The 15,911-nt window shown below is 43.1% G+C and overlaps 1 protein-coding gene across 19 annotated transcripts in view; it reads right to left on the bottom strand.

Annotated features, from left to right (window-relative positions):
- Positions 1-15,911, bottom strand: part of LOC119650384 (collagen alpha-1(XVIII) chain) — a 768,837-nt gene that overhangs the window by 307,786 nt on the left and 445,140 nt on the right. For 15 of the 19 annotated variants that reach the window (XM_038053124.1, XM_038053126.1, XM_038053129.1 and 12 more), the window contains one exon: positions 3,618-3,641. The exons of the other annotated variants lie outside the window; for them this stretch is intronic. In XM_038053124.1, coding sequence (XP_037909052.1) covers positions 3,618-3,641 — 24 coding nt within the window. The remainder of the gene's footprint in view (positions 1-3,617; positions 3,642-15,911) is intronic. 19 annotated transcript variants of the gene reach the window in all.

Genomic DNA, 15,911 nt, shown 5'->3' with positions numbered 1-15,911 from the left:
CGTCTTTCGTGCTAAAGACCCTAGAACGCGTCCTGGATATTCACTTAAGGACGATTATGGAGAGAACGCCTTTCTCTAAGTCCCAGCATGCTTACCTCAGAGGAAAATCCACAGAAACCGCCCTCCACGAGGTAATTGGCACGGTTGAGCGGTCGCTGCAGTACAAGCAGTATACCCTTGCTGCCTTCTTGGATATAGAAGGAGCTTTCAACAATGTCAGTACCAACGCCATCAAGGAAGCCTTGACCGGTATTGGATTGGTGGGGTATCTCACGCATTGGATTATATCAATGCTGAGTACCAGGATAATCCAGTCCGATCTGGGAGGCAACCACTTGATCAGAGCTGTGAACAGAGGCACGCCCCAGGGTGGTGCTATCTCACCGGCTCTGGTTAATAGTAATGGACAAAATTTTACGTACATTGGACAGCAGCGGGGTGAAGGTGGTGGCGTATGCCGACGACTTGGTGATATTAGTATCAGGGATTTTTCTGTCCATTATGAGCGACATCATGGAAGGAGCGTTGCGAAAGGTATGCCTGTGGGCCGCAAGATGAGGACTCAGCATCAACCCAACCAAAACGCAACTGATGCTATTCACCACCAAGACAAGGATACCTGAATTCCATCTACCACGGCTGAATGAACAAAGATTGGTTCTTTCCTCTAATGTAAAGTATCTGGGTGTAATCCTGGATCCTAAGCTAAATTGGAGGTTGAACATAGAACTGAGGGTTAAGAAGGTATGTATAGCCTTCTATGCCTGTAAGAGAACCTTTGCAAAGAAATGGGGTCTCCGGCCGAGGATGGTTCTCTGGATGTACACCGCTGTAGTGCGTCCGATCCTGACGTGCGGATCTATTGTATGGTGGCAGGCTTTCAAGAAGAAAGACAATAGAACGAAGCTTAAGAGGATTCAAAGAACCGCGTGTGCAGGTGCTACGGGGGCTCTGCAGTCCTGCCTGGCAGATGCTCTCAATGTACTCCTGCATCTCCTCCCCCTACACCTCCACATCAAATATGCTGCAGCGTGCAGTGCCGTCAGACTACGTGAGTCCGGATGCTGGGCAGCGAAGTCCTACGGCCACAGCAACATTCTAGATGAAATACCTCGAGGAATCTGGGCATCCCCCACGGACTATGTCACACGCAAGCTGAACTTCACGAGAAACTTTGCTGTGGACCTTCCAACCAGGGCAAAGTGGAAGACCGGCGGCGTGTTGCAAGACTATGACACGGTATTCTTTACGGACGGATCAAAGATAACCTATGGAGTCGGCGCGGGGGTGCAGAGACACGCTCAACCATCTGGGCGGCACGCTCAAGATCACCCTCCTCTGGGTTCCCGGGCATAGGAACATAGAGGGGAATGAGCGGGCTGACGGGTTGGCCAGGCAAGGCTCTGCTCTTGGCAGTCCCTCAGGGAATACAGTCGGTGTTCCGCTGGCGGTTGTCAGGGGTCGAGTCTACTCGCACTACCTAGCAGCCGCGGGCCTGAGGTGGCGAAGGCTTATAAGCTGTGCCAAATCAAGGAGAATTTGGTTCGCCTATAACATAGCCCGATCACGAGAGCTCCTGTGCCAGACGCGTGCAAATGCATTCAAGATTACGGCGGACCGGCTCTGAAGATCCGAGCCAGCTGGACTCTGCTTCCCTGTTCCTATAACAACAGTTACGGTCTTAGGAGTTTCTGGCATCAAAACGGCGCACCAAAGCGCTAATTGGGCTCCTCGGAGCGGCCACTGATATCTACTTACCCCTACGCATTTCGGCGACCAACTGTCCCCTTCTTCAGTTTTTTATAGAAGATAAAAAAATATCTTCAAAGGCAAATCTTTCACTTAAAATTTGGGCTAACTACCTCCTAATTCAAGACCAAGGAACAGGTGTCTTCCTAGCACTGCTTTGGATATCTTGAATTTGACAGGTCAAAAAGGTGGAGAAAATGTGGGGGAAAAAGTCATATGTTCGAAGCTGCCTTAATCAGCGAGCCTTATCGCAACAATAAGAGAGGTACCTGGGTTACAGATGTAACTGGTTGTGTAGAAATCAAGGCATCAAGACGTCCAGCCAAGTAATGGAGTTTCTAGAAGCTGGATTGTTCAGGGCAAAAATAGCTGGCATCATAGTTGCTATGCTCCACCAAGCGCAACGATAGTTCGAGGAAATGCTAGGTATGCTGGTCTCGGATGTAAAAAGTCGAACACCAAGATCAAAACGGGTGCTTGCAACGCATGGGCTGTGGGTCGCGGCAATCGAACTATGGACACCAGGGGCCGTATCCTACTCGAGGCTTTTGCGAAGCTAGACTTGGTGCTCGCAAATACAGGAAATGTATCCACATTTCGTGGGACAGGGTCGGGCTTAATTATCAATCTGATACCACTGGGTACCACATTGGCGAGGAGAAAGGTATGGTTTGTAAGTCAGCATTACACTCATAGAGACCACTAGGCAATTCCTCGAAATCGAATATGGCCCATGCGGAGATTTACATTCCTGCAAAGCTGGAAGTCAGGTCTGCCTCGTAAAAAAAATTGCAGAGGATGAATTCATAGAGTGCTATTTGGAGGCCACAATCCCGATGGTGCGGCTTCAGAAAAGTTAGAGTAAAAGATGAGACGCATAATGAAATCATGTGATGTTGCTATTTCAAGGCGGCGAGACCTCGCAAGAAGGTAAAAACTAATTTCGCTCCCGAAGCCCAATGAGAAACCGGGACATCCATCATTATCTCGGTCGAATTGCCTTGTTGACATGGTAGGAAAGGGATACAGAACACCGAAAGGTGGCAGAGCAAGAGTCGCTGGGAAAGTGGCAACAAAGGTGGGATGAGTCGCAAATGGGTCGCTGGATTCAGTGGCGATACGACGAAATCAATTACCACCTCACGCAATTCCTGTCAGGGAACGGCGGTTTTAGGAAGTAGCCACACCAATTAAGGTTTGATGATTCTCCCTTTTGCACACCTGAGGATCCGGAGCATGTCCACTGTCCACGATTCTGTTCAGAGAGAAGGAGCCTAGAAGACTCTCTGAAAATCAGCATAAGCCCGCAGAGCCTCGTCGAGCCTCGTCATTGTCAAGTCGGAGGCAAACTAGTGCACTCGGATGCGTCCTGTCCTTTGACTGAATGTCAGGCAGCGTCGTTTAAGTGTGTATTGCTGCCTACAAAACCATATAAAGATATTTTGACAGGCAGTGCAGTTTGTGTTCGCATTGGGTCGCGTAGCGTAGATGGGGTCGTACCTGCCATATTCGTAGGTAAAACGCAGTTGCATGTGGGTTTGTCTAACGGTATAAAATTTAATCGTAAAACCAGCTAGAAATATGCAATTTGATAGTGGATCTAAACTCAACAATCCTTAAGGAGTCGTGAAAAAAGGACACCAAGATGAGGTAAAATTGTAGAAATTTTAGGGTTTTACCGGACAGGCGCCCTCTGTGGATTTTACAAGGTTTAGAAATATATTCTTAAAATCTCGGATACACATTTCATCTTTAATAAGGTCATGGTAATACATTACATAATTTACTATCAAAAGCAAAGAAAAGGTAAACACAAACTTGCGAAAGGAACTAAAAAGAAGACACAGATTGACATCCATAGAACTTACTTTTTCGTTTTTATCCATAATATTCTGAAAAGAATTTTGATTTGAAAGTAATTAGTATCTAATATTTAAGAATGGATAAACTGTTTTTAGATGAAGTGTGTGTGTGGATGTTGCTTTGTGTTTCGGCCATATATTTTTTTGAGCACATGTAATTTTTTTTATTTTCATTATTTTCAGCTGAGGTTCATCTTTTTAGAAAGTAAGTTAATCATGAAAAATTAAAAGCTTTTTCGTTTCAGATAAAAATTGGAGTTATGACATTCAGCGAAATATTGTCGCGTAACGCTTTTATCCATTTGTTTTAAACTTTTCGAACAAATTCTGGAAAGTTGCTCGGAAAATGAGTAATGTCCAAATTTGTTTGAATTTCAAATAATTCTTCCCTTAAAAAAAATCTCGAAAAAGTAAGCGAAAAGGACTGTATCTTAATGCAGGCTCAGTCGGCATATTGGATGGCGAACCTTTAATCATGATGATGACATTAAGTTAAGTTCGGTATCACCGTCAGCAAAAACGGGCTCTCCAGATATCCCCATTTCCCGCTCATCAGCTGTATCTCTCATCAGCCGGTCCCACTAACCCTGGCCTTGAACTTTGAAATTCATACCGGCTTAGCGGCAACAACAGCACCTCGTGCTCCGTTCAAAAGCAGCTAGAGCGTGCATTCAAGAACACGGTGATCCCTTCGCTATGTTGGAACGTTGCGTTGCGAAAACACAACAACGAAGTGAATGTACGTTATCGCTGTTTAATATAGCACTATTTGGGAAATTAAAATAAAATTTGTAATTAAGCAAATGTGAATAAATTCTTGGGATTCGGGAAAGGCATCAGTTGTTGTTTTTTTTTATAAAATAAATAAAATTTCTCAAGTTAAAGTTACATGTTTAAGTTGAAAGTTAAAACTGGAGTGTAGGGATGGGAATGGGTAAATTGAAAGTAGTAAATTAGGGATGCTAAGGAGTGCTAGGGCGAAAAAAACGAAGGAATATTGCATATTATTAAATGCATTCTCCAGTCAAATTGTCCCTGGACAAGGCAAAGAAAATGTTGTCAATGTCGCAAAGCGACGGTCACTACAAGAGCCAGAATATGCGTCGATCTAGACGAGCCGACTTCACTGCTGGACGAAGCAAGGTAGGGAGCGTAGAGAAGAGAAAGGAGATGGAAAATTTCAGTTCAATTTCAAGAATGCCTGTGAAAAGACAAGTTTTCTATCCATGAAGATTTGCCAAACTTGTTTGGAGTGAGATGATAGTAAACCTTTTATGGAGTTCCTTTTGAGGGTAAAAGGAGGAGTTATTGCTGCAATTTTGAGGACTCTGTGAATGTATGTGTTCTTTTATATATCAAGGTACAATGCTAATCAATCGTAGTATCCTATATTCGGCTCTCTCGATACTGGATGTGCCCTGTAGAGCTGAATTATTGCAACTTTTCACAATATGCGTTTGAACTCAACCCTTAGCTTAGAGTTATTATTTAGAAGCAAAAAAATGTTTTTTTTTGTTTCCACCTTCATTTGCAGTGTTTTTATCTCGATAAGTTTTCCAGGTTAATGCCTAGACAATTTGGAAGCTACTCCCTTATTTTAAAAATCAGACCCTTGTACCAAATTATCCCTTAGGTTTGTGTCACGTCTAAGTAAAGCGCTAGGGCACTCCTTATCTCAGAGAAGATCCTGTGAACTTGCTCGATTATAACGTGCTTCTCACTAAAGCCACAGTGGTTCTGAGGTAATACATTGTTTTTTACTATCTAGATATGGTGTGATCTTCGAAAGTAGCAGTTTTCGAATACTTCTGGAAAGGATATAATGTACGATGCAGGATGTCACCGGAGTCTGATTCTTTCCATATTTAGGATTTATAATCTTTGAAATCTTCCAAGCTTTGTGGTAATACTCATAGACGGGACATGGAATTATAATACATCGAATATATGAACCGCGTGGATGATTACGATCCCCGGAGTATTTTTTACGCTGCAGTGAAGCTTGAAATCAGAAGCGCTTCTGTGGCGTAACCTTAGATACTTTTGGAACTCTTATCAGCGTACGGTGCTTTGTGAATGCCGCAAATCACGCTGAACAGGTTTCTCCATTCTTTTAGAATTTTTCTGCAGGGAGAAGTCAGTTTATGATGCAGGCGATAATCTTGGCAGCTAGTTTTGTAACTCTTGTTGTGTTGATCCTTTAAGGCTTCGTAGAGCAAACAACTTACTCGGGCAATTCGGTTTTTTTTTGGTCTGGAGATCTGTTGGCCTACCATTTCCTTTGCATTTTCCCCTTTACTTGGACCGGTGGTATTTTATTTCTTGGAAGATTGTGAACATACATACGCTAAGCAGAGAGCTGAACAGTTATACTTATTATTGCGTTGACTTTTAACAGGACGTTGTCTGCTTTATTTCTGGACTTCATGTTGATGGATGGCTGATTTGTATTTAAGCGCTTATGTACTTTCGGAAGTGCAACCAGCTGGTTAATTTGGCTGCCAATCTCCCGCTCTTCTTCTTGGGATTTTCGTCGATACCACACCAGAGACTTTTTTCTATTTGATTGCTATCGCCAGTAACAGCAAAACCAGCCATAAGTATCATTCGTTGCCAAGGATTTCTGTATTAAACCTCCATTGGTTGAATTAAATACATGTCTAGGATCACCACTGCACAATATTTGATGTTTGAAGAAACCCTGCTGGGAGGTGAATACAAAGCCCCAAGCAGGGTTTCTTAATACATTGACTGATAGATCACCTGATGTTTCCACTGAGTCCCAGCAATAATAATTCGTTGGACTAGGAACTCTGGGGTAGTTGGAGTTCTCGAATCTCTACTCTTTGTTTAAGAGCAAACGGATGTCATCTTCGTCGCAGATGTTTGAAGGAAGAAGAGTTAATTAGACATCTGCACGTACTTCAGCCAAGGTAGCATCGAGAATGTCAAAGATATCAAGAAGAAAAACTACTGATGACGAGAGACAACCCTAACGGACTTCGAATTCCTCTGACATTTTGCACCTGGTATGCTACATTGATAACAGCTATTAAGCCCGCCGTTCACGTTCAGGTCGGTCAGTCAATACGTCGGAAGAGCTCGGAATGCATCTGCCCCTCAATTAAACTGAAAGCAGCATCATCAGACCAACAAGCTGCAACATCATTAATTCAACTGTGGACGTGGAAGGCCTTGAGACGAGAATTTCAGATATTTTTGTGTGGGAGCGTTTATTAAAAATGTTCATTAGCAATAAAAAAGTCATAAAAGTCTCGCTCACAGCCTAAACAAACGTGAGATTCTCGCCCAGATCCTAAACAAACATATCTGGCCGGTTGGCCGAATCAGTTTTCATTCTATCACCGACCGCCTGAACAGTCAGAACTGACAGACCAACTGCATCCCATCCACGTTATGGCCGCCGGGCAAATACGAACTCTACCCGACAGGCCGAATGTGGATGACGGGCTTTAGTTTTTTGGGACTGCCCATCCGGCACAGAAAACTGCAAATACACTCTTTGCTCACACTATCTAGAACTTCATCGAAGTCATTCAAGGGCAAAGGAAGCAGTCGTCTGAGTTCCGAACGCTACTCTGCAATGCCAGCTGAACGTTGATATGATCGTTACGGGGGAGTCACCAGCTCGCTCTCCGTCGATCAGTTGTTATCTTTGCAACACAGAGAGTCCGCAAGTTTTCCTCCAATTGCTGCACTCAAAGCGGGTGCCGTTTCTTATAATCAGAACACTCATTCTCTTCTCCAATTTTTCAGGGAAGGTCTCGCATGTCCTGTATTTACGAGTAATTAGAAGTATCAACTCTATAGTGACTGTACTGGCTGCGAGGAAAAGATCTGTAGCAGAATCATTAAGGCTGTCTACTTTTCCCCGGCATGGGTATATCGATGCACGAACTGATTTCACTTCCATTTGGAGGACTAGTCTGTGTTCGCATTATCCATGGGAGATTCAACTTTACCTGATATTGTGCGATTCAAAAATTGGTTGAGGTCTTACTTCCATTTCTTTAAACTTCTTTGAATGTTTGAATTACTAATCCATTCCAATAATCGGATTGATCTTGCTCGGAGGGAGAATTTAAAAAGTCTGCCAGCGCTACGGATGCTGGATATTTAGTGTGGTAAAAACAATGCCATTCAATTTGAAAATTATTTTTATGGATGGCATGAAGTGCGGGAATGAGCATTATGTCCACTTTTTGGGAACGAAGAAGTGCTGGTTCATTTTCTTCTGACAAGGACTTGTAAGCCCTGAGTCTGATAGCGTATCATGACATGCCATGACACCATGTTTGCATTGTGGACTGTAAAGTCCTTCCAGTTTGTAGGGCGGGAGAAAAATTCACGCTTTGCGGAGTTATGACTATATAGCCTTTAATCACAGGTGGAGTGGTGTTTGTTCCGGTTGGCGTGTTGAAGTTGCGCAGGCCAAATTATTGACAATTCTGACACTAAAGAGGACCAACTCTTTTTTGCGGCCCTTCTACAATGATTGTTCAGTGGAGTAAATGGTGTAGACACAATATCTATATTTCACGATACAAAAACGATATTGAAAAATGTTGTCGACTGGAGAAGTCTCAAAACCGTTCCCCGATTTCAGAGAAGCATATACCAATGCCGGTTATGCTTTTGTTTAGTGTCCCAATGGAAGTAGGGCAATCGGCCTGAAATTTTATCCGATTACATATAACGTAATGAACATGAGAAAAAAATACAAAGTAACATTGGGTTCTGGCTTGATAAATGTATAATTTGAAAATGCCAAACGCACTACAAAAGTGTTATCTTACTTATCGTCATAATCAGAGTGAGATGCCTCTGCCCTGGATGAGACCGTCAGGCAATTTCTTTAATAAACTTGAATGTTGAACCAAAAAAGGAGGAGTCCATAGACCACAAAAGAGGAAGTAAGTTGCTTCCGGACTCCCAGCGGGGTCCCGATCACGTCGATCGGTTTCGCCATTTGGTTCTATCGAAACCCTAATCTGGATGCAATCGCGAAGCTCTCAAATCACCATCCAGCGTATCAAGCCACCGTTGTTTCGGCCAGCCTTTTAGTTGTTTACCATCGACTTCGATGTTCAGACCAAACTTGAAAATTGAATTCCCGTTAGCGCAAATTACGTGATCATACCATCGAAGACACCTCTTTTGCAATTTTTCCTCGATCGGTGCAGCTCAATATCGATTGCGGATGTGCTCAAATCGTGTCACGCTACTAGTCCAACGCAATATCTTCCTCTCCATTACCACAAGAGGCCATTTATTGTCTTTCATAGTCGGCTAACACTCAGAACTATAGAGAGCGATAACAATAAACCGTCATGAATTCACGTAAGATACGTTTCGGGGAAACTCTCTATCGGATCCCTTTGACCTATATTTTATAGTTCCCAAAAATACAATGCTAACCTCCATATTTATATAGTTCAAGAGGAACCTTTGAATTCTTTGCCTAGCACACTTCTTTTCCTGAACAGGTTTTACAAAGACACCTGCTAAATATAACATCATCCGCTCAATATTTTCAATTGAAAATCAACATGGAAAATAAATATAATATATTTCCACGTACCATTCCCAATCATTCTTATAGACTATCGAATAAATAATGTTTCCTATTCAGAATTCGTTCCACTTTCCCCGAGCGAAACTCCGGAAGGGAACCACTAAAAAGTTTAGCCACGGGAACATACCCAAACTTATAACCAAAGATGAATAGCAGACAGAGAGGATGTCTTGCTCGGGTCCAACGTGTCGGTCGAAGAAATGGCGACCAACTTTAAAGAATCTTTTGATGACGATGAATAATAAATAAGTATCCTTAGAGAAAATTGGACAAAAAATTGATTCTGATATTCCCTCGGTTTTTTTTTGCTTCAGAAAAATTGATGAAAAAGGAAAGGAAGACATTCAACTGCGACTAGGTCAGGAAATTTTTCCGGTTATCATGGATCGATAGCATATTTTTCCTTTTCCTTTTGCGTTTTATCTGCAGCGATAGTTATTTGCAAAATGAATCCAGAACGGTTGATTTGAGGAGAAATAGGATGCCAGATATAGGTAAGATGCAATTCGCTGAGCGGATGTATGCATGTATTATGCACAGCCACTTAGCTCCTGCAGAAGTGTACACCACGTCATCGATTCGGCATATATGCAGCTGAATTGGAGCAATGACTGACACCAAAAATATTTCTGAGGGAGTAGACTAGGGGAGAGAAAAAAACCGCTCTTAGAAGCCCATCAAAACATTGCAAATATTTTCATACATTCCGTCAGCTATCAGCACGTAGTTGCTCTTTCCTGCCAGTCTGCTCCTTTTTCCGAATCAAAACTGATGCCAAGAAAGTACGGAGTGAAAGCAAGTCAAATGAACCATTTGAATTTTTAAAGTTTTCTCTCTCGTCGATTTAGCATAAAGTCTTGAAAGTATGCAAAAAGTCTACAAAGAACAAAACTTCAAAGGAGCCTTCGGCATATGCCAGCAGAACGGACAAATGGGAAAATACGGGAAAGGAAAATGTTGTGATTTGAAGGGGAATACAAAATTTGAAAAGGATCCGGATGAGCACCAGGTCGTCGTCAGTGGATGCATATATTCAGTTTTTCTTGGTTGCTTTATGAAATGAGGATCCTTGTTTTCTGTCAGCGTGAAATTATCAAGGGGCCGCGCTGTTTCATATTTGTCATAATGAATTGCTTGAATTTCGTCAACAATGGGAATTACGCAGAATATTTTTTGATGAAAGGCTAAGCTGAACGCATGATAATTTCTATACTTGTGTAAAGGCCAAGCCTGCGATGAAATCATCCAAACGTGCATAATTCAAAGGACATGGACCAATGAAAAATGCTTTCAAGTGTGGAAGTTTTTCCATACACTGAAAAAAAATCCACCGTGTGTGAGATAGAGGAATTTAAGCAAGCTTTTTTTTTAAATATTCTCCCATGGACATTTGTCATTATACCTTGCATGATTCATTCAAATTGAAACTTCAGTGAAATCTTTAAGATAGGAAGTTGGCATGGATGAAGTACTTTCGGTGATTTTCTCAATGTCAACCAACAAACATATGACGGCGACGTCATCTCAGAAGAATTTCAACTTCAAAGCAGATTCCACCAGAGTTGCATCCTGTCACCGATAGTCTTCTTTCTTGTTGTCGGTGATGTTCTCCGTCATGCTTTATCCCGGAGGGCATGGAGACATTCAAAGAACTATGTCGTCTTCCACAAAACCCCTAAATGAAGATAAACGTAAATCGCAGCATCAAAGTTCTCATTCTGACTCTTTCAAAAAAGTCTGACAGTTTCAATAGGGAGAGTTGCTTCTACCGATGGCGGCACCGAATTTTATGTGGAGACATATTGACTGAAATTTGGTCTAACAACCGAAGAACTTCGCAAGCGCACAGGCCAAATGTCCGTAATAGTGTTGATCAGAAGGTAGAAGTGACTGTAGATAGGTCATATATTAACAAAAGGGGACAACCCAACTGTCAAATGCAATACAACTCAAAATCAATATCTGCACCGTTTTAGATCGCCGTAGCCTCTCCAATGCAATGGTTGAGAGAGGAGGAGGAAGGGATAGCCGTAGCCTGAATGATTGAGTTACACCATAGCCGTACGTAGCCAGGTATGCAACATAGTTGTCAACTGTGGCACGTTTCGAACCTCCTGAATTAACCATCACCGAAACCACCTTCGTTTTGCGATGGGCCGACAAACCATCCACGTAAAAACTACTCCATATCCATCCTACAACATTTGCCTCGGATTGGCTTCAAATCGCCTGGCATAGATGGCATATATCCAACAATGCTGAAGGAGGGCATAGAGCGCCGAGAGCAAAAGCGAAGAAATATTTTCCTAGCAGGTCCTGCTTTGGATTAGATGCATACTTCTTGGCAGAAGATTAAGGTAGTTTTCATGCTGAAGCCTGAGAAAGATGACTAATCAACCCCAAAGAACATCAGACAGATCAGCTTGACATCAGTCCTGCTGAATGGGTTGGAGAGATTGGTTGAGCGTTACATTCGCGGGAAGGTGCTGAGGTCGCACCCAAAAAATGAAAAGCAACAGTCGATGGGTCCAAACTTCATTCTTTAGTTTCAAAAATGGAGGATGCAACTCTGAAAGGTGATTATGCGAAAGGTTCTTCGTGGACATTGAAGGAGCGTCTGACTGTGCGCCTTTCCAAAGACTTTGTGATGCCGCCAGGGCACATGGGGTTGGTGCTATGTTAATTAAGTGCTAACGCAGAGGTTGCTACATACTGAAGTGCAAAATTAGCTGATATAAGCTCAAGCTTATGCTAATGCGACGTAGCTGTGCTAACTGTTGATCAGGATCTTGGAACGGTGCGTAGAAATGTACAAAGCGCCGTTGAATTGATTGACAGTTGGTCCCTCAGGCATGGAGTTTCAGTAAATTTAAATAAAAAGCATACTAGCGTGGTTTTATTTACGCAAGTGAGGAAACTGGATGGACTTTGCTTTCCAGAGATGTAGGGTACAAGCTTTTAACTCTCCGAAGAAGTGAAAAATTTGAGAGTTATTCTAGAATAGAAGCTTCTTTGGAACAGGTATGTAAAAATGAAATGAGTTCAGGTGGACCTTTGGCTTTGCATGGCGACTTGTTGTTATCATTACGTGGATGTTCGCTTTCACTGTAAACCATCCGAACTACAAAGTGTGCGTTGGGGAATTACCGGTCCATGAGTACAGTATCCCACGCAGCTCAATTTGCAGCCCTTGGATTTATTCATTCGAAACGCTGCAATGAGAGTAGCTCGGATATGAGTAACACAGAATATTGAAAGAACTGAGTCCAGTCCTTACAATCCGTTCTGCCTCTCAGGTCTTCAGCCAACCGTTTGGTTAAGCTGGGACGTAAGGAAAATTGGGAAGTCCCAGAGGAATGCGTGGCGGGATATATGGTGTTACGGGTGGCTCAGAAACAGAACAGAATTCTCGAGCCGGAGTCTACCTCTGGAGTAAAAACGGGAAGGGGGATTTTTCTTTGAGACAATGTGCTATGGTTCTTCAGGTTTAAGTGTGCACGTATGTAATCCTAATGACGGCAACTTGTGTGACTGACGAGCGGTTGAGAGGCACATCACATTCTGAGGTGATAGCCAAGATGCACTGTGGGCGTTGAGTAGTGCCTCGGTCACCACGAAAATCGTTCAGGATTGCAGAGACCCACTGAACTCTACTTCTATATTCAATAGGGTGGAACTACTCTAGGTACCTGGGCACCGTTGTTTTATAGCGAAGCGAAATCGCGGATGTCTCAAAAGGAGGTTTAATTGCCCTCTGTAGGGACCGAAGTCAGCAATTAGAGCATGGGTAGCATTGACTAAGGCTGTCCACAAAAAATCGGTAACAAGTTTCCCATAATGACAGGTAACAGAGCCTACATGCTGCTAGACACACCAAACTTTTGCTGCCAGGACCAAATAAACATACTGCAAAATGGGAAGGTTTGCTAAAGGATTGTGGGCATTCTAACTACCCATAATTCACTACTTGGACAAATGTTCAGTGTAGGAATTCTCTCAGATGATACGTGTCCATTTTGTAATGAGGAAGCGAATATTTTCTATGTGAATGCCCCGTCTATGGCCGCATCAGACATCCGATTTTTCGTGCTGATGTGCTACAATTGCAGTGGGTACCATTACATCCACTAACGGAAATCTTGCGATACATAAATAAATCCGGGATACTCCGTTAGACGGGGGAGTACAATGGACAACGAGGGCCTGAGTGCTCAGAGGCTTTTCCTCTTCTCCACCTCAAGCACACACACACATGGTATAGATGTAAGAAAATGGTAGCAGTCTGCACCAAAGCCGAAAAGCAGTGACAGGTTACTCATGGCTCTTTTGGTTATTTGAGTGTCCCGATTACCCTGCACAGTGCACCATTCCATCTGAAGATCCGAAAAACAGTATTCATTGGAAAGTATGTGTGGTAAGAATGCGGATTGCCCACCAAGTGTTACAGGTATTTAGACTATGGGCACACGTACAATGGACCTGGGATCTACCAGGCAGGCAGCATATTACAATGGCGACCATTTAGTCTACAATCCGAAGCTTTCTAATGAAAGAAGCATGTTTTACTCAGGCTCTGGAGGGAAACTAATCCTGGAAGTGGCGGTGAGAATCGGAGTCATAATTTTAAACACCGGATCCACCTTAATATTTTCGCACCCAAGATACGAAGTAAGTTTCCCCGCAATCACTGATGCCGTCCATGGACAGTAGGCGAGTCCTGGAAGATCAGTCGGCGAGTTACCACCAATATACTGCGTTCAAAATGGTTAACGCTATTTCTGGGCGAGGATCAGCATAGCATCAAGAGGTTCGTCGAAGTTCTTGGAACTGACGGCGCCGTGCTGGAAGACACTTCCTGGGCTGGTGACGCTGTAGCTTACGCTATTGTCAACTTAGCGATTAAGCTAATAATGACAATGGGGGCGGCCTCTATGCCCTGAAAAACTCCTATTCGTGGCCAGTCTTCTATATATTGGCGGACGACGGAAATTAGCAACCTACGCAAGGAAGCACTTGGCACTGTATTTAAATGCCTGGGAGGGGCTTCCACCACAAGAACAAAGCACAGCAAACACACAAGCCAAAAGTTTGCGGGTGCAGAACCTAATTGAGGATGTGGATGGAAAGAGGATTGGTTATGAACCTGTTCCCTGGAAAATCTGCGTTCTGCGCAAATCCTGCTTACTTAATGCCGCACAGATGAACCGAATTGCATGGGCGTTATTTAGTAAATATCCTGTATAGGTCGATGGCAAAGACGTCGGAATGGTCGAGGACTTTCCGTTTTTCACCATGAAATAGCTTTAAGAGGCAGGTCTCTCTATGAAAAAAAAACAAGGCGGCAGATACTGATAAATATACCCACCATAGATGAGACTTCCTGTTCAGCGAATTCAACGCTTGCCGGAATGAGACCATTTTTTTTTTACTGCTGGAAGGTGCCGTGGACAATGCTGATTAACAAGAAATATAGAAGATGCTGAGGTTTGGTCGGAATGTCAACCATTGTGTACTTTTGAAGTGATTGAAAAATTACTCGAGAAGCTCATTAGAAGTAGACTTGTTGAACACATGTTGTCGCGGACTTAGCCCGAAGGGAGATCGGTTTTATAGTCACCAGATCAGCAATGGATGCTGCTATGGAGATTGTGAATGCGGTGCACCAAACTGAAAAACACAGTCGCCGATCGGGATGGGTAGTGTTCCTTGTAACCGCTGATGCCAGAAAAGCCTTGAATTCCGTAATATGGGTAGATATGCTGATCGCACAAGAAGAATTAATAATTTCATGTGCCGAGGTATCTTTTACGGATGTTGAGGGATTATCTAAAAGACCGCTCCCTGTTCTATAAGACAAGGAGGAAGAAAATCTCGTCGGGACTTGCATAGGGATCCATTTTAGAATTGGATGCTTGGAACATTTGTTGCAATAGTATGCCAAGACTCGACATGCGAGGAGAGTTGCGTCTAGTCTGTTATGTAGAAGAAGTTGCGCCACCTATTGTCGGACCCACTGTTGAACAATCGCAAATCATACTTGGCATGTTAATGCGACGGGTTAATGCAAAAGTCGAATGGAACCGAAACTTGACCGAAATGACAATCCCGACCCACCTGAAGTTTGAATGAAAACGTTGGAGTCTTACATCTACCAGGACACTACCTCTTCTGAACGCATGATGAAAAGGTGTATCGTAAGCGCCTTGTCCAAATACATGTGTGTCTGTCTATCACACTATTTGAGAACGGGCGGTAATGGTGATCTCGAAAATGATCCCGGTTGTCTCTTCGCTAAGGAAACAGAAAAGTTTATGCTCATGTAGAACGACAAAGCAAACTAAATGAATGAAAACTCCCTGGGCGAAATGAATCATGAGACAGGTAGAATGCCCTCGGAAATTTAAGTCTTTGGCTAAATCGTAAGAATGGCGAGATTGATTATTTCCTTACCCAGCTTTTAACTGAGCATGGATTAGGAAGGCATGATCCCCTGGCTAGATGTTCTGCAATAGAGTGGTGGACGACGCTGATCGCACCTTTTTCTCCTGGGTAGGGTAGGATGAGACTCGTCAACAACTTTATGCAGAAACAAGCGAGATTACATTTTTGTCTGCTACTTGTAGTCTAGCCTAAAATTGATAGACAAGGGGTAGCTTCCTCCAAACTATACTTTTTAAATGTCTCGAGACCGAAAATTGACTCTT

This window comes from Hermetia illucens, chromosome 2 (assembly GCF_905115235.1).
Source record: "Hermetia illucens chromosome 2, iHerIll2.2.curated.20191125, whole genome shotgun sequence".
Lineage (NCBI taxonomy): Eukaryota > Metazoa > Arthropoda > Insecta > Diptera > Stratiomyidae > Hermetia > Hermetia illucens.
This window is presented reverse-complemented; position numbering and strand designations above follow the sequence as displayed.